General features: G+C 43.5%; 2 protein-coding genes across 9 annotated transcripts in view; one reads left to right on the forward strand and one right to left on the reverse strand.

Moving 5' to 3' along the window:
* The window catches only part of FAM219A (family with sequence similarity 219 member A), a 99,898-nt gene extending 92,391 nt beyond the window's left edge, over positions 1-7,507 (reverse strand). The window contains exon 1 of one of the 6 annotated variants that reach the window (XM_084505056.1): positions 7,274-7,507. Coding sequence is in view for 4 of the 6 variants with exons in the window: in XM_084505058.1 (XP_084361184.1) it covers positions 7,274-7,333 (60 nt within the window). In the remaining 2 variants the exon portion in view is untranslated. The remainder of the gene's footprint in view (positions 1-7,273) is intronic. The other 5 variants (XM_084505060.1, XM_084505055.1, XM_084505059.1 and 2 more) reach the window with 5 other exon arrangements.
* A 169-nt stretch (positions 7,508-7,676) lies between these two features.
* DNAI1 (dynein axonemal intermediate chain 1) overlaps positions 7,677-27,530 on the forward strand; it is a 138,714-nt gene continuing 118,860 nt past the window's right edge. For 2 of the 3 annotated variants that reach the window (XR_014687447.1, XM_084505063.1), the window contains exons 1-8: positions 7,677-7,746; positions 17,206-17,274; positions 19,702-19,800; positions 20,736-20,816; positions 22,377-22,500; positions 23,230-23,309; positions 24,391-24,549; positions 26,352-26,411. Coding sequence is in view for 2 of the 3 variants with exons in the window: in XM_084505063.1 (XP_084361189.1) it covers positions 7,714-7,746; positions 17,206-17,274; positions 19,702-19,800; positions 20,736-20,816; positions 22,377-22,500; positions 23,230-23,309; positions 24,391-24,549; positions 26,352-26,411 (705 nt within the window). In the remaining variant the exon portion in view is untranslated. The remainder of the gene's footprint in view (positions 7,747-17,205; positions 17,275-19,701; positions 19,801-20,735; positions 20,817-22,376; positions 22,501-23,229; positions 23,310-24,390; positions 24,550-26,351; positions 26,412-27,530) is intronic. The other variant, XM_084505064.1, reaches the window with a different exon arrangement.

The raw sequence follows: 27,530 nt of genomic DNA on the forward strand, positions 1-27,530 counted from the left end.
TGCAGCTACTGAGCACAAGACAAGTTTCAGATTAAAAGTTAAACCCCACAATCCGGCTACTACCACAGGTAGTACACTCCTCTACTACCGTGTCAACCACTGCAGGTGAAGCCCTTCAGACTCAAACAGGCCACTGGTAAGATTTAGAGGTTTTTGGGTGGAATTGAATCCCCTTATCTCCTCATCTCTAACAGAATTAGACCTGTGCGCTCCAAGAAGTTGTGATCCTAGAACTATCTTGGTTAAAAACATGGGAGGGTCTTTGACATGGAGACAGAAACCATGGTTTGCTCTCACCTGGGGCTGCATATGAACAAAAACCGAGACAAGACACAGCGTAAGCACACAGCTTATTTGAACACAAGTATACTACATCATTAACCTACATTCCCATGTAATCAGCAAAATGCACAGGACAGAGAGAAACGGAGATCATTAGAATATCACTGCCGTGCCTGGGTTCTTAGGAAAAGAGACTGTCTACAGGATTTATTACACTGAATGCTGCAGAGCCCAAAAGGTCAGCTGCTCGTATTAATGAATCCTAGCTCAGGAAGGACACTGATGAGATAGTGAGAGAAACAGTGTCAGACAAGCATGAGATGACACATCATGCCATGCCCAGAGAGAAAGGATTCGTGTCTGAGAGCCCTGAATGCAGATGGAAAGCGAAGTCTGACAGAAAAGATCCAACAGTCTTTTCTGGAAGCAACCTTTGAGAAGTGGGTGAGCAAAGCAGTTCCCAAACAGCTGATGAGAAAGGTTTGATCAACCTACTAAAGCACAGGGCGTAGTCTAAAAGAAGTGGTCCAGCAGGATGTGTTACAGGACTTTCCATCAAGAGTTACTTGGTGGCTAGTTATTTGATGTCCTGACCTATCCTACAGCTTTATTTAGGCTTTTTCCACTAACTCCAGACAGACACTTTGTCAACCTCTGTAAAAAAGCAGCAGATACACAAAACTTAGCAAGTTCAGTAAAGAACTTTAAAACTTTCTAGCAAAATAACTTGCTTACAAGCAGCAGCTGCATCTTCACTAGACAGCTTGCCAATACTACAGGAGTAGCTCTAAGACATAAATAATGCTCTCCCTTTTACTTTCTGGATAATAAGTAAGGTCTTGCACATTGGGGTGAAGAGACTGCATCTCACTAGCTCATTTTTAGAGACACGACAGTCTTCTCTACAAGAGAATACCTTCAGCTTTACTAATGAAAACAGCAAACTTCTCTCAGTCTGTATCCATGAGGACTTCACAACCCACTAAGTAAAAGCACGTGAGGTATAGCCAGCATATGCTGCGTGTATTTAAGGACGCATTTCTTCCCAAATAAGCAATGAGCCTTGTTATCCTGTGAATTCATAGTGGGCAAGTCCCAAAGCCATGCAGGCTCCCCAGCAGGCTCTCTTCAAAACTGAAGAAAATTTCCACCTATGATTTTATTCACTTCAACTCCCTGTCCTCGGGGTCAAAGCTGAGAAGCGAATGCTTGTCTTTTATTACATGCTCAAAAACGGGCACTGATCCACTGAACAATGTTACAATTTAAACCTCAGGAAGAAGAGTAATGGTCAGGAGGACTACACAGGGTTAGAGCTGGAGCTGACGGATTTACTCATTGCAAGTGGCTGCATCACCGAGACGTCAATTTTAGTGACAGATTCCGAATAACCCCACCGGGACCTTATATTCAAAATGGTGCAAGGCTTCGCAGAAGATACATGGTGCATGCAGCGTGGGGTGAAAGCGCAGACACATTTCTGCAGACTGTCTGTGGAAAGTGACAGATAATTGATCTGAATAGAAGCAGAAAGACAACTGCTCCAGCCAAGGTCTTAAAATGTCTGGAAAAACCAGGCACACCATCCTGACTGACTGAACCCCTGCTGTGCCTTTAGCCAGCTCCCCGCTTACCTCCCACCCCACAGGTGAGGCCAGCTGTAGGGTCCCCTCCTCTTTTCTTATCAAGTTCAACCTTCAGTTGGACAGCCAGGAAGAGGCAGCTCCAGGGAGGCCACATATGCCCTACAGCCCTGTGGGTGAGCAGAGAGCTTTCTTTGAATGAAGGCTTGCAGAATTGAAGGCACACGTTGTTTTCTTCTCTTGCCGTGGCATTTTGCTCACCTTGTCTGCTTCCTTACAGCCCTACCGTTACTGCTGGCAGGGAGCACGTATGGCTATTTCCGTACCACGAGCTGGTGTCTGAGTAGATATTAATGTCGAGCTACGGATAACAAGCTCCTGGGAGGTATGGAAGAATCCCTAGAGGAGGCTGTGCAGGTTTAATTCTTCATTAAGTTCACAGTGCCCCTTTTTAAACACCTTTCTTTGCTCGTGAAGGGATCTCCCAACATGACTGACAGAAGGACTACGTTTAAGATTTTGTGCAAAGAAGTGGAAAAGTGGAAGCAGACTGCAGAGCCAGCGCTCCCGCACCCTTTGGCAGCGGCAGCCGCATCCCCCAGCACAGCCTGTGCTAGAATAACTGCTTGAGCTCTTCCATGGCCTGGGGAAAAAAAGTTTTTTTTCCCCAGGAGATTGCTCCTGTACCTCTGCACCACAGGCCTGGTACAATACAGGGGACAACAACCATGACAGAACCAAAGTATTCAGGGAGATCACTCTTAAGACTCCGGCTATAAGTGACACCGCAGCACGTCAAGTCAGATTGTATAACTGAAAGAAGCACCATCCGAAATAGAAATATTTCAGAACTTGTAGTACTGAGCCATTACAAGTCCTGTGTACTGCAGGCATTTACAAAACATAGAGCTCTGTAACCCCTGGGCTACATTACCATGAATATACATAGGGATGACATTTTCATTTGAGAAGCTTTTTCCTTCTAGAAAGATGAGTTTCTTGTCTAGCTGCACTTGAGACCTAATGTTACATTAACATACCATTTCTAAGCCCTACAGGTATAACCTTTCTTTTTGAGTGGTAGTAACTCTTGCTTTTCTATTTTCAGGTTCTCCCTTATTTTAGAGATGCATCAGGCAAAACAAAAAAGACCTTAAAACACAGCACAACTTCCCTAACAGGAGACGGTCAATATTTCCAAAAGCTAACAATGCAGATTCTATAAGCATGCTGAATGCTCATGCTGTCTGCTGACTGAAATTATAGTTCATTTTTGAAAAACTAAGTACCCAGTATATAGAAACCAAAAACAGAAAAAAAAAATACATTTTTAAGATAAGGTGCATGGAAATGCAACTTCTGCATGTTTGAGTTTTCCAGAAATTTTGCACATCCAGCATCAGCGTGGATTCAGCATCTCAACTGGAGAGCCATCAGCATCACTGCAGGACGTGGCTAATTGAAATCCTTTGGTCAGCTTTAGCAGTCACAACTCGAGCTGCCAACCCAATGCTCCACAGCATGGCAAACCTCTGAGAGGAACCAGCCCAGCCACAACACTTCAGAAGTAGATATAAGGACCATTGGCCCAATTTCTCTGCAAAGAATTCAATTTTTCAAGCAGGTGGAGAACTGGGAAATTAAAATATTGTGTTCCAGCTGCCACTTCTAGAAATCCAGCCAAAGTCTCAGCAGTTTGTGGAAAAGCTCCTCTGAAGCTGCTGCATTTTGGCAGGTGCTTTTTCCTCAGGAAAAGTGGTACTGATGCCATGTGGGCAAATGCACTTTTATTCTACTTGCATTTCCGTGCTAAGAACAGCAACTGCCTGCGTTACCGTACAGGCACGATGTGCGATCCAACACTGTCATCTGTCAGTTTGCCACCATACACCAGCCGGGCTCAGGAGGGTTTCCACATTCCGCCAAAATTCAAGATACAACCTCCCTGCACTGGGCTTGGTACATTCCATTCTAACAGAAATAGGAAGGATTTTGCAGGAGTTTAGCCAACACAAGAAGCTTCTAAGTCATGGGAAGAGCGTGTAGTGAAGTTTCTGTGCTGAACTTTTGTTAGGATAGGTCCGCATGTAACTACAGGCTGCCCCATTCCTACTCCAGACTATTTTAATGCACTTGCTCTGGGGCATCTTCACTGGGCAAATGTCCCTTCACTTCTCCCTCTGTTTAACACCTACCTCTACAACAAGAACGAAGAGTTATCAATCCTTCCATTAAAAAAAAAAGCAATTGGAAAAAACAAGCCCACATCAATCATCACAACAATGCAACAAAAGGCTTGCAGTGTTTCTCTAGTTGCAAGTTAACACATCAAACCCCGGCCACATCAGCAAAGACACCTACCCATAGAGTGTAAGTGTCCCAGAAATACCATCTTTCAGGCCTTATCACATCATGCACCCCAGCAACGTTGGAACTTGTCTCTCTCTGAAACTAACCTGCTGCCCAGCAGCTACTGAAGAAATCCCTTTTTGTGGGGAAGGATCAGAAGGATCGTGACCAGGCAGAGATCAAAGAGAAATTAAGTAGAACAGAGTTTCCACAGTTGAGCTTGCATCACGTTGATAGGAAACATATGATATTAAGTATTAGGAATAAACAAGACCCCAGGAAAATTCGTATATTAATTAACTTGAAGGGGCAGATACTCTGGGGATGGAAGTCAAGAGCCACCAGTATCCAAGACAGGAAATCAGAATCAAAACCATTCCAATCTTACAGAAAGATGCCACATGTGCGTTCCAGAAGGAATGTGTGCTGAATTGCATCACAGTATCAACACATGCAGAATAATACATCTTGCAGAGAGCTGACACACCGGGCCTTGTCCTGCCCTATGACTTGCCAGTGTTGATACAGGTTCTGTAGGGCATCCTGTCCATTTCTCTGCAACAAATCCCTCTCATTAAGTCCTGCACTGAACCTTCTCTTGGGTCAGCATTTCTCATAATCCGTGTTTGCAGAATCAAGGCAGCTTGTCTGACTTGGTGTTTCTTATCCAAACAGGCTGAAGGAAATGATTGCCCACCCTCCTGGCTCCAAAACACTGCAGTTGATGAGAAGGTTATGGGAATCACAACAGAGCTGGCCAGCACGCAGCCTGCAGAACAAATACTTCTCTGCTCGGCAACACAACCCCTGACCAACCCCGTTATTAGCTGGGAGCAGCTTCTAGCAACCAGAGATCCCACCAGGCTTTGTCGGAGCAAGCGATGCTCCACACAGCTCCGGTCAGGTGCTGCCCTTAGCCTTGCACTAAGACACCAACACAACCCTTCGCCAGACATGAGACAAGGCTCCCCCTCCAGACACATTTGAATTTTAAGGAATTGGGCAAAAAGTCATAGATGGGCCAAGTACTCTGTCCCTGCTCAGCAAATACAGTACTGTGAGTGTCATGATGCACGCTCCGTGGACACCAGACATTAGTGCAGAACCGCTGCAAAGGAACCTCTGGAGGTCACCTGCTCCAAGCCCCAGCTCAAGCAGTGCCACCCTGGCACTGGAGGCTTTTGACACCTCCCAAGATGGGAGACTTGTGCTTGGCAAAAATACACACCAGTAGGGCATGGAACAAGTCCACATCAGCTTGTATAGACAGGTTTATTTCCCGAACGTGAGTTAGAAACTACAGAAACAAAGAACCACAGGAACAACCGAAAGCATTTTTACCATTTGTCAACTCTGTCACCCCTGACAGACAAAGGATCAACAATGTCAGCGGCAGGTTTGGATACTTATGGGATTAGAAACACTATGTTCTGAAAATGACTTTCCTTAAGCATTTACCAGCTGTACCGATCTCTTAAATTTGAAGAGTTCTGGCTCTCATGTCACACCTGGAAAACAAGCTTCTACCTCAGCCCTTTAAATGGGGAAAACACTGCTAGACTCCTTCAGCCTTCAACTTTGCACACACTACTGTCCCTGCGACCATATGGAATTTGAAGCTTTTCCACTGAGGATAGGGAAAAAAACCATTCATGAGATGCACGGGTTATTTTGTACTTAAAAACATGGGATGGGGTAGGAAGGAAGGAGAGGAAGAGGAACAGGACAAGCAGCAGCTGCTACAGAACAACACAGCTGCGTGGAGCAGCATTTGGCCACCCAAGCAAACCACTACAAACCCCAGCCAGCTTCTGAACTGCAAGGAGCCCTACAAGCACCAGTCCCTGCGTGCCAGGCGCTGACCAGGAGCATCAAGCAGGTGGTGCCACTGGAAATGCTGTACCAGACTTGCTCTGTCCCATTCCCGAGACTGATGCCAGTATTCCCAGGCACGTGGAGGAACCCCTCACCATCCACTCACTGCAGCAGTCCCTCGCATGCACGCATTTTCACTATGAACTCTATTACTTAAAAACCAACAGAAACCCTGAAGCACAGGGAAAAAAAAAATCCTTTAGCTGTGTTCAGAGTAATTTTTTTTTTTTTTTAAATGTGTGAAATCCCTTTGTGAACTGTTCATAATTTGGGCAGCTGAGGAGGGGAAGGGAGCCTTCTGAAGCTTACTACCATTGCTGCGTGGTATACCATCCCACCCTGAGACGGCTGGGCTGGACCAAGTCACCTCCTCAGGTGCTGCCCACTCTGTCTACACAAGTGTGCAAGCAAATACCATTTCCACCCCTTTACTCTTATGGGATTTTGTTGGGCATAAGAAATACCAATTGATTTGGGAAGTATTTAAGAGATTTGGCTTTTTTGTCTGCCAACAGCTCTTCCAAACTTGCCTGTATCACCACTATACCCACTGCCTTCACCAGCAGGTATCACAAGGGGCAACCTCGCCATGCCCAACAAAACCTCGCAGCAAGCACGCAACAAGTCCCCTCAGCTTGCGGGGACAGCTCTCCCCCCACCACAAAGGTTACAAAGCAAAGAACCAAACCGTGAAAGAGATCAGCCTGAAACTATTTCCACAATTTGTCACAATTTGTCACCGCAACCCGCCTGGAGACCACCACCACCACAAAGGACCCTTTCTGCTCACAAGCCCATTAGCGTGCCCCCGGTTTTTACACACACCCACACACCCGGGGGCTGCCTGCAGCAAGCCCTGTGCCCCCAGCACGGCTCCCACCCGCCCGTAGGATGCAGGGGGTGACCCGGGGGGGGGTGCGCTCAGCCCCCAGCCCCCAGCCCTCAGCCCCCAGCCCCCGGGGGGCTCCCCGTGCCCCCTCCCTGCCCATGTGGGGGCACATTTCGGGGCGGCCCCCGCCCCCCCCCACCCTCCGCCATGACACAGCAGGGGCCGGCCGTTATGTAACGGCCCCGGGGCCGGTTGGCTTCCCCCTCCCTAATCCCTAATCCCTCATAATCCCAATCCCGGGGGGGGGAAGCAGGCAGCAGCCCAGCGGGTGCCTCCCGCCCCGCCCGCCGCTCACCAGCGGCTGCATCTCAGCGCGCACGGCGGGCACCTGGAACCGGTCAATCTCCTCCATCATGGTGGCGGCGGGGCCGGACAGGACGGGACAGGACGGGGCGGGGCGGTGCGGGACGAGGCAGGGCAGGGCAGGGGGATGGCGGCGGGGGGCTCCCGGGGGCTGCTCCCGGCTCCTCCTGGCTCAGGCGCCCGCCGCCGCCGCCCGCCGCAGCCTCATCGCCGCCGCCGTGACTCAGCCGCGCCGCTTCCGGGTCCGCCGCCGCCTTGCCCCGCCCCGCTCGTTTGCATATTCATGAGGAGATGGAGGGGAGGGGGGGGGCAGGGGGCGGGGCCAGGGCGCGGCGTAGAGCGGAGGGGAAAGGAGGGGGGGTGTGGCTGGGCGGCAGCACTTCCGGCGCGTTGCTATGGTTACCGGAATCAACTTCCGGCGGAGGGGGCGCCATGCCGGCTAAAGGGGGCGACAAGCAGCGGCAGGTAAGGGCGGCGCCGCCGTGACGTCACCCGCCCCCCCACCGGAGCCGTGACGTCATCCCGGAGCCGTGACGCCATCCCCGAGCCCTGGCGTCATCGCAGGCGCGAGGGCTCGGTGGCGGAGGGCCTGGCCCCCTGGGCTGAAGCAGCCACAGCGCCCTTGGTGCGAGGGCCTGGGGGCCTCCGGGAGGATAAGGCAGGGAGAGGGGGGCTCTGTGAGGGGCACCCACTGGGCAGCGGCTGCGGTCGTGCAGGTACAAAGGGTTCATGAAGCCTGCCAGGGGCAGAAGCGGAGAGCCAACGGCCACATTCCAGCCTAGAAAATAAAGGTGTTTACGCTACAGTCATAAAACCCATTAATAATGATGGTATCATCTAAACTTGGGGTTCAATGCTTGCCCCAGATCCCAATTTCTCTTATTTTCTCTTCTTACAATTTCCACGTAAACATTTCCGGTCACTTTCAGTAACCATCGTCTCAAATATTCCGACGTGGATTGGCTTTGATTCACATGTTAGTTGAAAAACTTAATTAACGTGCTGTAAAGGCATTCTTTAAAGTTCTTGAAACATCACAAACTGTTTAAACTCTTTTGGATTTTCGGCTTTTCGCATAACTTTAATTACAATTCCTTAAAATAATTTTAACGTGCCCTGTACTGCCTTCCCTATATTTGTCTGTGCTTGTTAAATCTGACTGCTGTTTCGTCTGCTTTCATCGACTGGAATATTCTTGCCGTGGAGGAATTGTGTGAATCACTATCCGGCTCTGGAGGCCAAAGGCTTTTGTCTCATTTTCACTGATTTAAAGTACAGCCCACGTCACCGGGGCTTGGAGAGTCACGGGAGTAAGTGGCTGCATCTTTGCACGACTCACTGCGCCATTGGGGCCCGATGATTGGTATTTACTGGGGCCTGATGGCTGCTGTACGATTAATTGGTGAGTCAAGGTCTAGATCCCAATTCTTGTCAAGAAAATCTCTTTTGAAAACAAATGATCAAGGCCCTGCACTTGTGTCTCAGACACGTTCTTCTTCTCTGCCAGTGTTTGTAAAGAGGCAGGAAACAAGCTTGCTGCTTGCCTGTGAGGCTCCTTTTTCTACAGAGCATCATTTCCATCGGCTTTCCGTCCTTGTCCCTTTCACTGCAAGCTCTCCTATAGCACTATGCTCTTTTCACCTGTCCCCGTGCTTTTCATTCCTCTCTTTCCTTTGTATTGCTTTGTTCTGCTCTGCCTCGTAGGTTTTTCATTGCTGACTGCTTTCCCTTTGAAAATTGTCTTCCTGAGATTGTGCTCAAAGCTGAGACAGTTACCTGAATGGTATCAGGTTCTTCCCTTTTGCCATGTGTCACTTCCAGTCCCTCCTTCGCTTTCATGGCTGTGGGCTCTTTGAGTGCTTTGTGATCAATTCTTTCTCTTTTTTTTTTTTCCTCTACAGGTGGCGGTTGCCTGCCCTTCTTCTGTCTTCTGCCTGTCTTGTATTTTCCCTCTTCTCTGACATGAGTCTCTTACTTTCTTTCAGTCTTTATCTCTTTATCCCAGTGACTTCAGCCTCCAGTTCAATCTCCAACCAGCCGATGTCTTTTTCTTCTTCTTTGAATGGAATCTCCCAGATTCTTGGATGAAAATATGCCAAAAGCTGTCTGGCCGTCAGAGATAAAGGGGGTAGATGAAGTGAACTGGATTTCAGATGAATCGTTTGACTCGAGCTGAGCCTTAATTAGAAGCATCTTTAGACCATTGCTCTTGTATGTTTGGAGACGTTAATAAGAAATGTTCCAGTGTTCAAAGTCTGTTAAAGTGATGAGGTATGCCCAGATCTTTGTGTTCCCAATGCAGCTTTGTAAATAATAAAACTTATGTATGCTATGTACTTCAATACCATCCTTCCTTTAAGGTCAGAAATTTGTTACACACAATTGAGCTCCACAGTGTTTTGGGAATGTGCAGAATTATGGAAAACCAAAAACCAATGTCTCTGAATCAGACGGAAGTGAATGTAAGAATTAGATTCTCGACTCCCCTGAAAATGAGGTCTTGAGTATGACATGCTGAAGCACCGTATTATTTTAAAAACAATGACTTGTGTGGCACATACAAAGATGTGCAGAAAGTTGCTGATGGGGCAGGGGACAGCACCATGTTAGCCCTGTGTCATTCCTCTGCGTGGGTGGTGGTAGGAAGTGGCCAACAATTTCTGGATTTATAAAAACATTTTAGATGTGGTTATCAGGTATGCTGTTGGAAGTGTTGGTTATGCTGAATCCATCATTCACTTTGTGGCTCTTCTCTTTGAGTGGAGTGCACCCTGAGCTGCTGTGTACCTCTGTGGCTGAGCCCACTGATTTGGCTATGGTTTCTTAATTGACATTGCATACACTTCTTTTTATTTGCAGCAAGTAAAATCAGACTGGGGGCACTTGCCAGACAGGGTGAACAGTGCTGTCAGCAACAGGTAACTTGTGCTGTGTCAGGAAAGCATCTGACTTTGGACAGTGAGGCATTTCTAATTACACACCTGGGCTTGCACCCGCGGACATGTCAGCAGCTTCTTTGCTGCTCACCAAGCTGTCAAGGAGAGACAAAGGGACCCCCTCCCAAAAAGTAGTCAGCAATCAGCTCTTACTTTTTGACAGCAAAGGCTTTTAAGGTGCCTGTTGGCTCTTAAAACATGCATTAAACCGTCCATGTAATATAAAATAAACACTTGGTTTAGTGTCTCTCACAAAGCAGATTAAAAATATGTTGGCAAATAGTTCTTAAATTGGCATCCCTAGTGCGTGTAAATGGATGTCTGCCGCAGGGCAGGCAACGAGTCCCTCTGCTTTCTTTGGCTTTGTTTCCATGCCGTGCTTCTCTGCTCATTGTGCTGAGCGGCGGTTTACTATTGAGACTGCTAAGATTCAAAACAAGAACAGAAAGCCAGCAGGAAGTTATTAAATGGTTTTATAGAAATGTCAAGCCCACTTCTCCTAATGATTCTCCCTCCCTCCTAGAATCCTTTAAGCAACTTTATTCTTGTTTTTCTTTTTTCCCGATTACATGTTAACCTTTGTGCTGCGCTGGAGAGGAAATGCGGATGATAATGCCTGTGCTCAGGAAGATAAAGTAAACTTAGCTGGAGCGTTCTGTGATTGCTAAGCCTTGCAGTCAGATTGTCTCATGGTGACTGCTAGCACAGGGAGCAGAGATGCTGCAGGAATGTCTGTTTAATGATCTTAAAAAAATATAGTCTGGGTTTGTCATTGCCCTGTGATGAGTGTTTCATTAATATGTAATTGATTTTTCAGCCCTTGGAAGATTTGCTTAATATGAACTGACAGTTCAGCTTTGCAGAGTAATCAACCTGCATCATTCCTGCCCAATTTTCTGGTATTTTAGGTTTGATCTGGATTTGCAGATCTGCTCAACTCACTTTACTCTTTCAATACAGGGAAACATTTCATGATTCTCAAGTTGTTACCCTGTGGTGGTGAGTCTGGCTCCTCACCTTGCTGTGTATATGCAGTGACCAGTTGCAAGAGCGGGTCTGGAAAGGGTGGTCTGATCTGACAGTACAGGAGAAGGATGAACTGCCCAGCAAAGGCTACAGCGAGGAACCTCATCCTGATGGAGGACAGCACACATCTCCTACACATCATCACTGCATCTCCTACTTGAGTAGTCAGGGCAGGCCTTGGATCTGAATGTGAGCGGTGAACACATTTTCTCCTGAAGGATTTCTGTGGTCATGGATTGAGGGTTTGACCTGCTTCTTAAATGAACACTTGCTGTTGAGAGTAAACCTCTGCTTCCTAAAACACCAGGATGATTTATTTACCATCAGCACTGCCACTGACAGTTCAGAGGTTTCCTGCAGCAGAGGATGAAATAATTAAAAAGTAGGGCTACACAAAATACCTGTTGAGAAAGAGCCAGACAGGACTGGAAGCCTGATGACTTTGAAAAACCTTCAAAGGTTTTTCTATTTAGTCAAGAAAGCAGGTACTGAAAATTCTGTCTATTTAGTATAAAATCGGTTGATGAATCTCAGATCAGCAATTAGCGGCTGTCACATCACCAACAAAAAGAGAGAGTAATAATCACTGTGCATAGAATAAGTAAGATTTACAAGACTTGAATGGATTGTCTTGTATGATTCTGTATTTTCTTCTTTTCTGGCCAAGCTGGAAGCACATTACTAGGGTGCTGAGGGCAAAACTTTCATCAAAGAGATACTGAAACTCTTTGATGCTTGCTCTCCCATTGCACGTTTCTGGGATGCAGAAATAGGATAGCTCTTCCTAAATACCAGCCTGGTAGTGCTTTTTTGATATACAGCAATGCCCATTGGAGAGTGGTCAGTCATTTCTTCTTATTTTAATTTTCCTATTATATATATATAAATATATATATATATATATATATATATATATATATATATATATAACACGTTAGGAAACAACCCAAACATCATACCTAAAAATCTGATTATAAATGCTTGTTGGATAGGTCAGCAACATGACCATTTCCTGCTGAAGACTTGATTTTGCCTCTATTTCCATCTCCTCATGGTTTGTCTGCATTAGAGGGAGCTGTGGCAAGGGAAAGGAAAATTAAATGGCATTTAAAGCATCACTTTCCAGCTATTTTCTCCCTTCAGCTGTGTCACACTGTTAGATTTCTGAATCTTTGCTGTAATACAGTCAATCTGTCTTCTGGTCTAGCTGATATCTGGCCCAGGGAGGAATTTCCAGGTGCTGCTGTCAGAAACAACTCCTGGAAGACAGTTCTGGAAAAGAACAGTCACTTGAGTTTTATATATCCTTAAGTATTACGACTGTTGTGGGCTTCTGATGTATTTTTGCTGTGGGAACTACTCTAAGCTGTTCATTTATTTAACATAAGATGGGTATCAGAACAGAACATTTTTAGTGTGCGTGGATTCTCACTTCAGCATTTTTCAGTGGAACAGTGGCACATGTCCCAGGGTGGTCTGAGTTATGAAGATGACCTGGAGGTGAGAAACTCCGTGCAACTCTTCTGTGCCTCCTACCTGTTCCTGAGTTCCCTAGCAACAATGTCTCCTTTTTCCTAATATAAATTCCTTATAATTACTCGCACTCCTCTTCTTGTTAATTATTATTATTAAAGGCAGGTATAGTAGCTCCATTTATTAGGAAGATTTATGAAGACTTTTGGTGCTTTCTGTGGCAAGATCTTACTCATTTTATACAGAATTTGCAAAAAATGTTCTTGCTGGCTGTTTGACTTAGGCTAGGTTTAAAAAAAAATCTAGATGCTGAACAACATAAACTAAAATACTAGTAGCAACTTACTGTTGAACTCTGCCCATGCCTGGGAGATGTTACGTGAGGCAGGGAATGCACAAAAAAAAGGTGTGTTATTATGTAATGAAGGCCGATATCGTAATGCTTGTGCCCAAAGGGTGAATTGAGGGTTGCCTCAGCAACCTTAATTCTTGCATTTTCTAACTTCTGAATACTTCTGTTTGAGATCCTAATAATAGCCTGTTAACTTTTCTTCTTCTGTAGCTAGTTATACAACAGCAAAAATGTGCTTGAATTTTAGAGATGTGTATGAAGGCCAGTCCTTGTCATGAGCCTCTTGCTGGTGAATATATGACCATTATGCTGATTCACAGTTATATAGTTTATTATTCATATGCCGGATGCACTCATGACCTCTCCCATGTTGTACAAACACTGTATAACCTGGAACAAAGAAATATTTGTCAGTGTGAAAGGTTTCCAGCTTAAATAATAGCATGTGGGTAACATATTGATGTAGTAAAAAGAAAAATGAGGGAACAGTGGTCATCATTCTGGGCCTTGGTGGCAAGACACCAACTACCTGGGTGCTGTTGAGGACACTTTACAGCTCACGTGGCAGAGAGGATTTTTAAGGAAAGATGTGAGGAAGAACAGTGTGCTGATTTGGGAAAGATTTACAGGGAGCAGGAGCTTGCAAAACAAATAGCAAAAGGACCGAGCACAGACGTACCAAGGGAAAGGAACATCAGGGCTGCCTTTTCCAGCAATAAGCACAGCAGTAGGCTTTGTGCTATTACCTGAACTAGCAGGCAGTGTGAAAGGTTTTGTATTCTTGACTGACCCATGTTTGTTCTCCACCTTGCTTCTTACGATAGCGTTAAGCAGACCCACTGGTTTTGGTGCATGTTCATTTTCTTGTCCTTGGTGTTCGGTGGTGGTGTGGAGAGTTGTTAGCACCTGGGGTCCTTCACTGGGGACAATAAGGTGTCCATGCTGATGGCTTCTTCTTCACTGTTCTAAGACCCACCTGAGGTTTCTTTCACTTGAGGTTTCTTTGTATGTTAACTAGCACACTTTAACAACTTTCTGTTTCTTCATTGGTCTGATGTTCCGCATTGCATCTGAAATTACTATATATGTTATTTTTTTAATGCTATTCTATTGTTCTTTTGTTCATTTGTTTTCCTTGTTACCACTAAAGCCAGCTTTGTCCAGCTCCCAGATGTGCAGGTCTGCATTTCTTTGATTGCTGGTGAGACGTTTACAGCTGTGGGGTCTCCAGTGCAAGCCTGCGTCCCCTCCCGTATCATCCCATCCCTGTACTTCCCTGTGCCACATTATGGGTCACCTCTTCCAGGGTCCTCCTTGTCACACCAGGCCTGTATTTCCCTCTACATTATGTTACAGTCATAAAACCATGGTGGTAGTGTACAAATATAAAAGTAGTAAAGCAAATTTGGTGGTTTTCTGTGGTCAGTTAGCCTGCTGCTGAGTAAAATAAAGCTGCAGGAAGGCCAAGGAAAGTCCAGACAGAGCAAGCCAAGCAGCCTCAGCCCTGAGGCTTTGCAAACTCAATATGCAGCACGGGGCCCATTGCTAGCAATGACAATACCAAATTATGGGGCTGCCCTGATCTGGCTTGGAAGAAGTCTTGTGGATAGACTAAAAGTGAGCTCCAAGCATGAAAGGCTGTACCAGGAAGGATGCTCCAGAGCCAAGGAATTCCGGAGAAGTGGGAGTGGGAGAAGGACAGCAAGGAGCCCAGACCTGCACATTTCCCTGTTAGAGTGGTGATTTGTGCCTTTTTCACAGTGGTTTGGGTTTCGTTGCTGTCTGTGTTACTGCATTGTTCCTCATGTTCCATCCTGCAAGCCCTTTATGGTGGGGGCAACAGGGCAGGGTTTACGCTGCTTCCTTCCACTGGAATAAAATGTTAGCTTTTCTTTGGTGTAACTTTTGGATTTTAATACAGTTGCAGATATTTATTTACTTGTGGCTCTTTAGGTTATGTTAATTGAAATGTTTGCAACTGCCAAAGCCAATTTCCCTCAGATTGCCTTGTCAATGCCTTTACAGCTGGATAAATGCTTTTAAAGGCTATTCACAAAGGGTATTAGCGAGTAGGCTTTGTTTCCTGTTTAGAATTAAGAGTTTATTTCTGATTTGGATCCAAATAAAATTCTCCTCTGAAATTGTTTTAAATTTTGTTGCTTAAATCACACCTTACTCCCAGGTAGCATCTTCTGTGTAGAACAGGGTGCCCTGTCGCCCACTGCCAAGTGCTAGCAAGGAGAAGCAGGCTGTCTGTGTAACTGCGTAACCCAGGGGTTGGAGCAGTGGCTGTGACACCAGGGCTCCAGGCTCTCTGCTATGCTCTGCTGCCACCCCACTGTGGGATTTTAAAGGAAGTGCCCTAAGTCTCTATTATGTCCATTTCAGTCACAGCAATTTGTATTTCAAAGCAAGGCACTTTTTCTAGGCATAGAAATGTATCAATCCACTAATTTTTCATTGCTTTTAGTGCACATTTGCTGGAATAAAACCCCTGACACCCTGTTAGTAATAGCCACCTTACAGCTTGTACAATGGGAAACAACACTGAAAGCCTGCGTCTGTCTTCTCCGCTCCGCTTTGTTCTCATTTTCCTTCTGTGTTCTTGTTGCCGTGTCTTAACAAGTAATGGGGCTTTAGCAAGAAGGCTTGGGGGTGCTGTGTGAAAGTCATTATGGATGCTTAATTGTTTAATACATAGGAAACGGAGGGGAAATGTGGATATTTATTTTTTACAATGAAAGAAAATTGTGAGAGGAGTCTAGGTATCTGTGCACGCTAAGGACTCATCTGTCCTTAAATCCTTAAGGGCTTATCTCCTGACTCATGCTCCTTAAGGTATTGAGAAATGTAGAAGAGGGGATGAACAAAAGCTAATGGGATAAAGCTACACTTTCCAGTAGAAAAAAAATGGGAAATGAGATAAAAACAGCAAGCGGCAGGCTTAAACCACAAGCAGTGGTTCTTTGCAGTAGTGTGTAGTTGTACTGTGGGAGTCCTGCGGGAATTGCACATGCTAAAAGTGAGCATAGATTCCAAAATGCCCGAGGAAGTTTGGGGAGGAAAAGGTCCACTGGGATGAATTGAAAAGGAGAGCATTTCTGGTTTAAGAATTCCCTGCTGAAGGCTGAAACATCATCCTGAAGAAAGCTCCGTAGATACCTGCTTTTGAATACTGAAGGAGAGAAATACTTGGCTAGGTGGACCTTTGATCTGAGCTAAAAGACACTCTTATGTCCTTCTAAAGAAAATCATAAGCACGGGATCTTACCCCCACCCCTTTGCTTTCATTTCCTCTTCTCTTCTAGAATGTCCTTTTTTTCTGCCTCACAGTCAAATGCCTTTTCCAAGTAGCAGCTCTGCTTTTCCCAACCAACCCATTTGGTGTTATCTGGGGTCCATCCATTCTTGGCAAGGTCTCTAATGTCTTCTCCTTTGTTTGTCAGTTCTTCTCTTGAAATGTGGTAGCTTCATTCTCTGCTTTCTGGGTTCTTCCTCTTATCTGCCCCTTAGCATCTTCTTGAAAGGATCTTCTTCGTTTCCTCTCCCACTTTCTGTGAAGTCTTCGCGAATCATTGTTAGTGGTGCCCTTCTGTGATTCCTCAATTTCTGGGCAACCTCCTCTAGAATTATGCTGTAAGGCTCCCTGCAAACAACTATTTTATTGTTTTCCTTAAAGTCTATTTTAAAATATTTCTTTGCTGGGATGCACTGAGGGAGGTTGGCAGTGGTTGGCTTCCAGCTGTTTATCAATGGTTTCCATGTTTTTTCTGTACTCGTCTTGTTGTAGGTGTTGATATACTCTCTTTGGCCTCACTGTGACATTGCAAACATGTGGGGCAAGAACAGTCTCTCTGATATGTTTGAGTAAGGCGCTAGAACCTAGGGTGTGGACATGTGGCTGTATCACAAATAAGCAGAAATAAGAGTAGAGTAACTTCATGCTGTTAAACTATTATATTATGTCCATGGTTACCTTTTATTCAGATGATGTATAGAAAAAATACTGGTAGATTTGACTTTTGTTACATACCATTACAGCAAACATTATCAATCACATTAAAGTTATATTCTGCTTTGGTTAAATTAGGGAACAAGGTGTTTTAAAGGTTTATGTTGCTTATGTTCTTGCTTCAGAGCCAAAGTGGACCTTCAGGAGGAAAGGCAGCACCACTGAGGCCTGCTAAACCTATATGTAAAAAACGGGTAAGACCACAAGTGCAAGTGTTTTGAAAAAATGTTTTCTCCTTCTTTGTCTATGAGATGCAAACTAGACTCTCTTGGAACAATGGCATGTTTTATGAAGTTGGTAACATTCCAGTTGATTTAACAATAAGGGGTTGCTCTGGAATATGCTGTTGGAAGGGAATTACACTAGCAAGTTAGAATAAAAATGGAAGCTAAAACAAAGGCACAATTTAGGTAAACTGCAAAATGAAAAGACAGAAAAAATGTATGTGATGTAAATTCCAAAATATAAGCTGACACAGACTGTGAGAAAACTGCCTGCTCTGGTTAGAAAATGCAAAACGTACCCCAGATTCATTTAGTTAACATAGAAGTACAAGCATTAGAGAAAATAACGTTAACTTTCTGACTGGTAAACTTACGGTATTTCTTTCACTGGTAGGCAAATAAGTGCTTAGAAGAGCACCCTGACTTAATCTACCTCAGGGTGAGCTGAGGTGGGTTTAGCTCCATTAGTATGGGTGGAGGAAGGACATTTTGCGTGCTTTTAAACAGACCTTGTGATAAACAGCTTTTCACCTTCTTGGGACAAATCACAGTCTTGCAATTTTTTTCCTCTTTTTACTCTCTAAAAAGGGAAAGGTATTTACTTTCAAATAAAAAAGCAACAACAAAAAAATCCACCCTAATGCTATTTTTATCCGCTTCACTGGAGAAAACAGCACTGAGCTAACTGGCATTGAATTTTGTATGATAAATGTCCTACAAGCAGGTGTTCATGTGGATAGCACTAAATCACAAACAACTGTTCTGCCGTCATAGTCTTGTGAGAATCTGAGAGCTTGACCTTCCTTCCAGCTTGTCTCATTCCGGCTCCCTTTCCTCTTGGGGGAAAAAAGGTTGCAGCCTATGAATTTCCCTGGCTGTCTGGCATATGCAAAATTCTCTGTTACTTTTAGCCTCTGCATGTTTTTACACATCATTGTGCTTTTCACCTTTGTGGTGCTCTGCAGATATCAGAGCTTTGCTGGGTCCTGCAAGCAGCCTTCACTTATACCCCAGACTCATCTGCAGCTCCATAAGGCCATAAAGTTTAATCGACCTGAGAGACCTGTATTTAAAAGAGTGATTGATTTATTTTAAATCAACCCATTACACATTTCAAACTGAGGGAGAAATTTTGCCCTCAGCAGCTAAACACTTTAATCAGCAACTTCGTGTTCTAGCAGTTTATCTGTAATGACAAGTAATTGAAATTCATCCCTGCAGTGATCCCTTTCCTATTAATGATATCATATCATGACATCAACCCAAGCCCAGCCCCAGGAGAGCAGCTCTCACTGTTGCAGGACTGCAGACCCCCTGGCCTTTGCAAGAAAACAGTTAACATTCCTCCAGAAGTCACATCCCTGCAGCTTTATATCTTGAAATAATTTCTGTTTGTTACGTTTGTTGTGGTTTAACCGGCCGGCAGCTAAGCACCACACAGCCGGTCGCTCACCCTCCCCTCTCCCTCTCTGGGATGGGGGAGAGAAATGGGAAAGTGAAGCCTGTGAGTTGAGATAAAGACAGTTTATTAAAACAGAAAAATAATAACAATAATAACAATGATAATAGTACTACTACTACTAATGTGTACAAACAAGTGATGCACGATGCAATTGCTCACCACCCACTGACCAATGCCCAGCATATCCCCGAGCAGCTGGCCCCCCCCACCCTGGCTAGCCACCCCTATATATTGTTCAGCATGACCCCAGATGGCATGGAATACCCCTTTGGCCAGTTTGGGTCACCTGTCCTGGGTCTGTCCCCTCCCAGCTCCTGCTGCACCCCCAGCCTGTCCGCTGGCAGGACAGAGTGAGAAGCTGAAACGTCCTTGGCTTGGTGTAAGCACTGCTCTGCAACAATTAAAACATCAACATGTTATCAGCACTCCTCTCATCCTAATCCAAAACATAGCACCCTAACAGCTACTAGGAGGAAAATTAACTCTGTCCTAACTGAAACCAGAACAGTAGTTTATATAATAACACTTCAGAAGTAATTGCAAGTCCTTGAATTGTGTCTTCGAGTAGTTTTAAAGCAAGGCTCGTTTGAGATATGATACGGTCAAGAGAAACAGAATTGTCAACTTTTAATCTGAAATTCAAGTGGAGTTTTCTGAGTTTTGTTACAGGAGTTACTCCAGTTTTGTTATGTGCCAGGAGTTACCTACAGAGAGCATCTCCACCAACCCAGTGACTGAACTGCTGTTGCCAGCTGTAGCCTTTCAACTATTTGCAAATCTGGGCCTGCCATTTGGGGTTATCTGGTCTGGTCTATGGATGGGTGGACAGGGAAATGGTGGTCTTCCTCACACCATGCATGGAGAAGTGCTGCTATGGGAATGAGCAAAACAATCACTGTCTCAGTGTGCTAATTGCCTTGCTTTTCCTGTGCTAGGATGAAGATGCGTCCACTGATGTGGGAGAGGGTGTAGATGAGTGGACAGCCGTAAAGACTCTGGTCAAACCCCCAGATCAACTGGAGTTGACTGAAGCTGTGAGTAAAACAGTGCCTGCAGTTGTCATGAGATGTCTGCAAAACTCCATAAACCGAAGCCTACCTCTTACTCATTTGTTTTGGAGGAACTTCTTCAGGAGTCAGACTCTAGTGCTTATGTACATTATCTGCATGAACTAAAATAGCTTTCAGCATGAAAGCAGGGAAAATGTGCTTTGAAACACGGCTCTGGACTTAAGGCAAAGTATCTTTGTATGGAACTGATCTGAGAGCGGAATGGGGCCAGGGCTTCTCTCAAATAAGGAGGACTTCAGAGCCAGCCCTGAGCTTTTCAGAGGCCAGAGGCAGTCTGATACACAGGACAGAGAGAGGTCCTGTAGTTTAAGCCCATTTCTTCTCATCTGGGTTTACTGGGATTGCAGTTGGTCACTCTTCTGACTGTAGTTGTCTCTCTTCTCACTGCTGTATAAAGCTCTAGTGTTGATGCATGTCCTCCGAATAGAACTCTAAGTGAAGGTATACATTATTCCCCCTCCTCAAGCAGTGAAAGCAGTTGACACCAGCACTGTTTTTTGTTTAGTAAGTCAATCCTGCAAGTAACGCTACTGAGCTGAGTGTTTACTGTATTTTTGGAATGTGTGTGCTTCAAGATAGACTTTGATAGTGTTTTAGACTTTAGACAGTGCTTTTTAGCCATATAAAATGCAACTAGCCTTTTTCAAGTGCTACCACAGCTTAGATAAAAATTAACATGACCAGAAACCCCACTAAAGTACTACAATAGGAAGCAAGGTGACAGTTCTTGATTTCCCTTCGAGATACCTTGGCTCCCACCACTGGTATAATCAGGGCACGATCTGCAAGTGAGGTATTTGCAGCAAACTAAGTATAAAGGAGATGGTGATTTTTTAATGTCCTGTGTTGCATTAACAGTGGAATATTATTTACGATACTATTTTCTTTCTCTTCCAAAGGAATTAAAAGAGGAATTTACACGTGTTCTGACAGCTAATAATCCTCATGCTCCCCAGAATATTGTCCGATACAGCTTTAAAGTAAGTGTGTCATGACCTGTAAAACCAAGATGAGTTTTTTTTTTTTTCCCATTAGCTATTCTTCTGTTTTCTTTTTGTTTATAACCAGGTAAATTTCTTTTTAATGTGGCTTCATCTTGTTACATATTTACTGCCAATGGTTCCTAAAGGGATTTTGCAGAGGGTAATAGCATAAAAGAATTGACATATATATTCAGAAGCAGGAGATAACAGTAAGTCGGCAAGTTCTGGCAGTGAACATAATTGGTGCAGCTAATCTAAGGCAATATTTTTTCCATTCAGTGGTGGTTAGAAGACAAAACACAGTGCTTTATTCAGTCTGTGAGACAGTTAGGCTTCGGTATCCTCTCATCAAGATGCCTTGTATGCATTATAGGAGAGCTCAGAAATGTGCTTTGTGAAATCAGTGATAAGAGCTTTATTTCATGATGAGTAGGAGTGAACAGGGGAGGGTGCATCAAAGACTGCCAGGAAACATCCAAGAGTCACACCTTCACATTTCCGTGTGTAGAGCATATGCTGCATTACCCTGGAACAGCATTCTCCAGCTAGTATGTACAGCTGGCAGCATAGGCTGCTGCAGGGCCAGAGAGGAAGGATGACTCTGCCTCCCACCCCTTCCTTGGAAGGGTTGAGGCAGAAATGAGAGTACGCGGGGACAGCTCCTTCAGCTCTGGCATTGGATTATCCCCAGTCTTAGTCAGGGAATAGACAACCGGTTGATATTGTCCTTAGCCTGTCTCATCTCTATACTTCTGAAACTAGTTCGACCAACACTTATGTTAGTTCACCAGAGAAATAAAATCAGTCTTATGGAAGCAAATAAGGTCACTTTTTTTTCTCTTCTTTTTCTCTTCTACTTGAAATTGTTCTATGTGGTGATGCATGATCTCTATCTTATCCTCCATGGTGAACGAAGTGGGCTCACTGCTGTGTTGTTATTCGTACAGGAAGCAGTCATATTTTTACAAAGAAACTATTGAAACATCTGCAGTCTGCAGTGGCTTCTGACTGCTTTTAGGTGTAGCTCATAGTCTTAATATATAGTTTAGGCCTGAGAGTATGACTGCACTGTACAGTGATCTACAAGCAGGTGCCAATAAAGCTGGCTTCAAATAGCTGAATTAGTGCAGTGCTTATAAGCCTGGGCACAGTACTAAGTGCGTGCACTGTCTCCAGATCAGAGCTGCTCTCTGTATGGTGCTGCTCTTGTATAGGTACGACAACTCATTCAGGGATCTCAGCACAACAGGACACTGGCGTCTCTTAGGGAGTGCTACGCAGCAGAGATGTACTAGAACTATATTTAAACTTCCTTACTGTGATAGTGGTGGAAAAGTAGAGATTTCTTTTTCTTGATTCTTTTCCTCATATTTTTAATTTGTGGCTTTCAGTGTCCTGAACTATAAATAACTGCTGGAAGGAATTCAACATAGAAATGTTAACAGTGAACATATATTTATCACTATGGAGCGCTTTAGCAATGTAGGCTACACAGTATGTTTGGTTTAAAAAATACATTTCTCCATGCTGGTTGTGTTGTTTTTTTCCTTTTTGTAGGAACGAGCATACAAGCCAATAGGCTATGTAGATCAAACAGCCATCCACTTCTCCTTGAACGGAAACCTGATACTCAAAGATTCAGATGAAGGCAGACGACAGAGTGTGAAATCTGCTGTATCAGGTTGGTTTATTATCTGAAACCACCATCATTTTCAGCTAGGCACTGGTACCACTTATTAAGCATAAGGGAATGATCATACTTCATGAGCATTGAATTGAACAGCTCCTGTTTTGACTTGCATCTTTCTAAAGAAACAAAAACAGAAAGAAAACAAACAACAACAACAAAAAACAAACGATCAGACAGATGTTTGCATAGTATAGAAAACAATGCATGCTTCCGGAGCTAGGTGAATGCTAACACCACCCACTGAAAAGTTCAAAGCTATTTAGTGTCTCTAATCATCTTCCACTACCACTACAATTAGCTGGACATAACACATCTAAACTTCTTAGCCAGCTTTGAAAGTTTCAGCCATGGTTTAAAGTCTTAAAATCTTAAAGCACGGTGAGCATTCGGGAAACTGTCATATACTTGACCCATGTCGAGTATACAAGAAGTCCACAAGAAGTGGATTTCAGAAGTTTGATTTGAGTGGAGATCAGATTTTTGATTTAGTTCAGTGAGAATTATTACTGTCTAATTCTAATAATAACATTGTCTCTTTCTGTGGCTTTGAGCAAACAATCAGCCTGCAAACTGGGAATTGGTTACTGTGTTGTCTCATGAGAGAGCAGTAGAAAAGGATGCATCTGTAAATTAACACTTCAAAAGATAGAAGAGTCTGCAGAATATGGGATAATATGTTCTTTTATCCTGGGTTTATTCACTTATCCCTTTTGTCATCAGAAAAACCTTCTCTTGCGTCTTCTGCAGTAATATCTGAAGAGACAGAGATTAAAGATGAAGAAGGCACAGAAGATACTCAGGTAATACTCCAAAGTCATCTGAGAGCTGTCCACTTAATTTTTAATATTAGATTTGAAACTCGCTTTATTGTAAAATGGGTTTGCTGAGATTTTTCTGTGATTTATTCTTGAAACATCTCCTGAGATGTCTCTGCGGTAGCAGATATCCTGCACTTTCTACTAAATAGCTGGGATACTCCTGCCTTTCTTCAGTTTAGAGAAGGTGTACAAGGAGATGACAGGTCTCTACACACTAGGTCTGCCTTCATCCAGATATATCAAGATAGAGTGTAATTTGTTGATACCTGGAATCTTTCTGGACAACATGTGAAATCCCAACTTCCCTAAAAGGTAAGCTGCTTAAGAACAAAGTGTAAAGGAATGAATGCAGCAGGCATAACTACCTGAATTAAATAGTGGCGTGACTTAAAGGCAGTTGGCTGATTGGGACAGGAGTATGCTCTAAGAAGTTTCTTCTTACCCACAGAGTGTCAGGCCCTGTAATCAAGTTCAGACTAACTTCAGATAAAGCTGAGTATCCAGAAAGGAAATTAAAACACAGAGTAATGGGACTCTAATACAGTCTTCTGGTCCTTTGGTCCAGTTATTTTTTATCAAAGGCAGTTATGCTATGTTATCCTATTTATATTAGGCTCAGTTTTAAAGTAACTTCAGTTACTGGTCTTCCATCTTCCCATCTAGATATTGTTGCAGGATCATCTTGCTCTGATAGCTAGATATTTCCTGATTTCCATCTCAAACATTTCAATCTTAATTTTTTTGCATTGTCAACTTGTAGCCATTTGAATTTGTTCCAACATTGCCATCTAGCTGAAACAGCGTTTTCCCTGTAATGTAACCCTACCTGTCCCAATGGGATATTTCTCCAGTACCATGTCCTCTTGGCCATGATTGGACTTACTCACTTATTTGCCTATTTCCCATCCGGGTTAAACCACAACAACTACTGACCCATGAATCTTCAATAACAGTCTTTTCTCATAGGCAGCAGAATTCCAGTAGTCTGTGAAGAAGTGTTTCTGAAGAAGGAAGGAGACGTATGGTCTTTTCAGGGTGGAGTTACTACTCTATTCTCTTTCAGGCTGAAGGAGAAGAAGAGGCAGAGGAGGCAGGAACAGCAGAGGAAGCTGAAGCAGAAGAGGCAGAAGAGCCTCCTCCCCCAAAAGTGAAGGAGCAGAAGCTTGCAAACCAGTTCAACTTCATTGAGAGAGCTTCAAAGACGCTCAACAACCCGTTGAGGGTACATTAGTACAATTTCCTTCAGTGACAGAGGAGGATCTTTCCTTGGGGATGGCATACGGACCATCAGTGTTTGTGTGTCATAGTACACAATATCCTTGTAAATACTGCTAGGAGGGAAAAAAAATACTTTTTTTTTTTTTCCACCCTGTGGTAAGACAATGTTTGACTATGGTAAAACATTAAGGTTAGTAAAAATGTTGATTGAAAAATTCTTGCCTCATGGACTTTTGGACAGCCTACAAACATTTTGGTGCTACTGTAAATCCTTATACCTCCACCTGGAAATATCATTTTTAATGTCTATTTTCTCATCTGAAAAATAAAATTTAGAGAGCAATGGTTAGGGTAGCAGCTGAGGTCTTGGAATCCACGAATTCAGTTTCCTTTTACCACAGAGTCTTTTTATGGCCTTGTGCTTCAATTTGTGTCCATGGAGCAAGGACAATAACTGCCCCTATATCAAATGGATTAAAGTTTTTAAGCTTGTGCTAAGCACAGGTACAACAGTAACTGATGCAAGCAAGCATGGCAGATCCCTCCCACTATGTGCACATACTTTCCGATCAGTACAGACGTAAGGCTTTTTGTTATTTTCCTAAACATTTTGCTGAGCCCACAGCCATTCCCAGTGAGTATGTCTTCATGGGGCTTCCTGACTGAGCAATACCAGTGAGAATGGCCCCCATTCAAGTCCTCAGACAGGAGCTTTCTGAGCCAGAGATACATTTCAGAGGAAAAAAAATCATGTGTTTCCCTTGTTGCACTGAAATCGTAGTATATACAGCTTCTCCAGAGAGCCTGACTGCCTTCTTGCAACCTGAAGTGGTGGGCCTTTGCATTTGATGACCTTGAACAGATCTAACCTCCTAACAGGCATATCAACTCTACTCACTAGTAGAGATGGAAGATCTCAGGAGAATTCATACAGTAATGGGGTACTTGCTGCAAAGTCCCAGCAGCCTTCTGCATCTATCAAAAATCTGTTCAGAGGCCACAGAATTAGTTATTTCTCTATTTGTTATTTGTTAGTTAATTTGTTATTTCTCTGTCCTCAGCTCTGCATATTTACTTCCCATTCATTTTATTTGGTGAGCTTTGAAAGCAGAATCTAGCCCTTAAATATCTGCGAAGTGTTGTTGTTCAATGTACAGGATGTGCAGTTTCCACCTCTGAGACTGCTTTATTTCAGAGGTCAATGAAATGCTACAGGCAGCTTCTTTAAAATGTCCTGACACAACAATTTTATGAAAGAAAATGCTGTTCCATGAAATGAAAGTATCACAGAAATATATTAAGTTCATTCAAATTTTGTTGTAAGGGTGATGAAAATATTATTACAGTAAGATCAAATGAATTGTTTATAGGTTATTATTCTGTTCAGCTCTTTTGTTTTGACTGTTGTACCCAGCTGGGATTTTAATATTTAGGTCAAAACTATTCAAATTTGGTAGGATATCGGATACCATAACTAGTAGCACAATGTTTCAAATGTTAGAGCTGAAACAAACCATTTCAACACCTTTGAAATAAAATACTGAAATTAAATATTCTAAGAAGGTTTTGAAGAATAAAGATCATCTTGTGGACTTTCTTTTGGTCTACAGAAAATCTGTGTGGAGTTGCATGATAACCAATAATGTTTGTGTAGTGCTTTGGGAATTATTTGAATGCAGAACTAATCCAAGATCAATATTATTCTAACTATCTGCTATGAGAAGACAGTTTCCACAGCTGGACTGTGTTGTTGTAAAGAGTCCCAGTGCAAAAATTACATTTATTTATTTTTTATTTTTTATTTAGGAAAGAGCATGTCAGTCGGAACCTACACCTTGTAAAAACTTTTCAGCCACTGCTAACCAGGTATATCCTTTTGACTGCATAAGCTTTCTTTAGAGCATACATACGAAAATGAGACATGAGAAAGGAGAAACTAAACTGTTATCTTTGCATCCTTGTACTTGGATGAACTCCCATACTGGGGCTTTGATCTCTAGTTTAAATCTGAGAGCAAGTTAACATGGCCATGTTTTCTGCCTTAATGGGTGAACTAGCTAATGGTTTATATTTCTAAGGTCAAAAGTTTTTGTTTAGCTGCTTTTGATTGATCACCAGCCGCCCTGAACAGTTTGCTTTAAAGAGTCTTAAAGGCATGGAAATAGGGAACCACACTGTGAAAATGGGTGTGGGCTAAGCAGGAACTGGGATGCAGCTGAACTCTGCAGGAACAGGGACACAACTGCAGCTGCATGTTGCAGGCCCTGACTCCTCCTGGGATATAGCTCTCAGACTGGGGACTGCACTGTTGTTGAAGAATTTCCATCAATACATGGGGGGTAAGCTGGTCATTTAGGAGGAGCTGTGATCCATCATTCACTACCTGGTCAGATCAATGGACTCTCTCAAAGGGGAAGAACAAAATAATGAAAAAATATATGACATGTCTGTTGCAATCTCCACTTTGAGCACTGTGCGTACGGAATAGAAACCTCTGAAGATTTCCTGCAGCAGGGAGTTTACAGGGGTTCACAAAGTTTCTAAGAGAAGATTTGACATACACAGATTTATTTATTTATTTATTCATTCATTCATTCATTTATTTATTTATTTATCTAAACTTAGCTATAGGAGAAAGCAGTCAACAGGTTTCTAAAGCCTGAATTTGGACACAATGAGAACTATAGCATAAGACACATGGAAGGCCCACACTTGAACCCTGTTGAAACAGACTTGGGGCTGTTTTAGGTAGTAGGAAAGTGCCTGTTTATTCACGATGAAGAACTGTTCCACAATTGTTTTATATTACTTTCTCCATCTATTAAAAGTATGAAAAAAATATTGTGCATGATATTTTACGTGTGAAACATGCTATAGCTTTCTTTGGCAAGGGAATACAGCCAATTCTGCTGATTGCTTCTCACAGATACTTACAAGGTATATCTGTGTTTATCACTGATACAAATCTTGTCTCAGACAATGTTA

This window comes from Aythya ferina (genome assembly GCF_964211825.1).
Source record: "Aythya ferina genome assembly, chromosome: Z".
Taxonomy (NCBI): domain Eukaryota; kingdom Metazoa; phylum Chordata; class Aves; order Anseriformes; family Anatidae; genus Aythya; species Aythya ferina.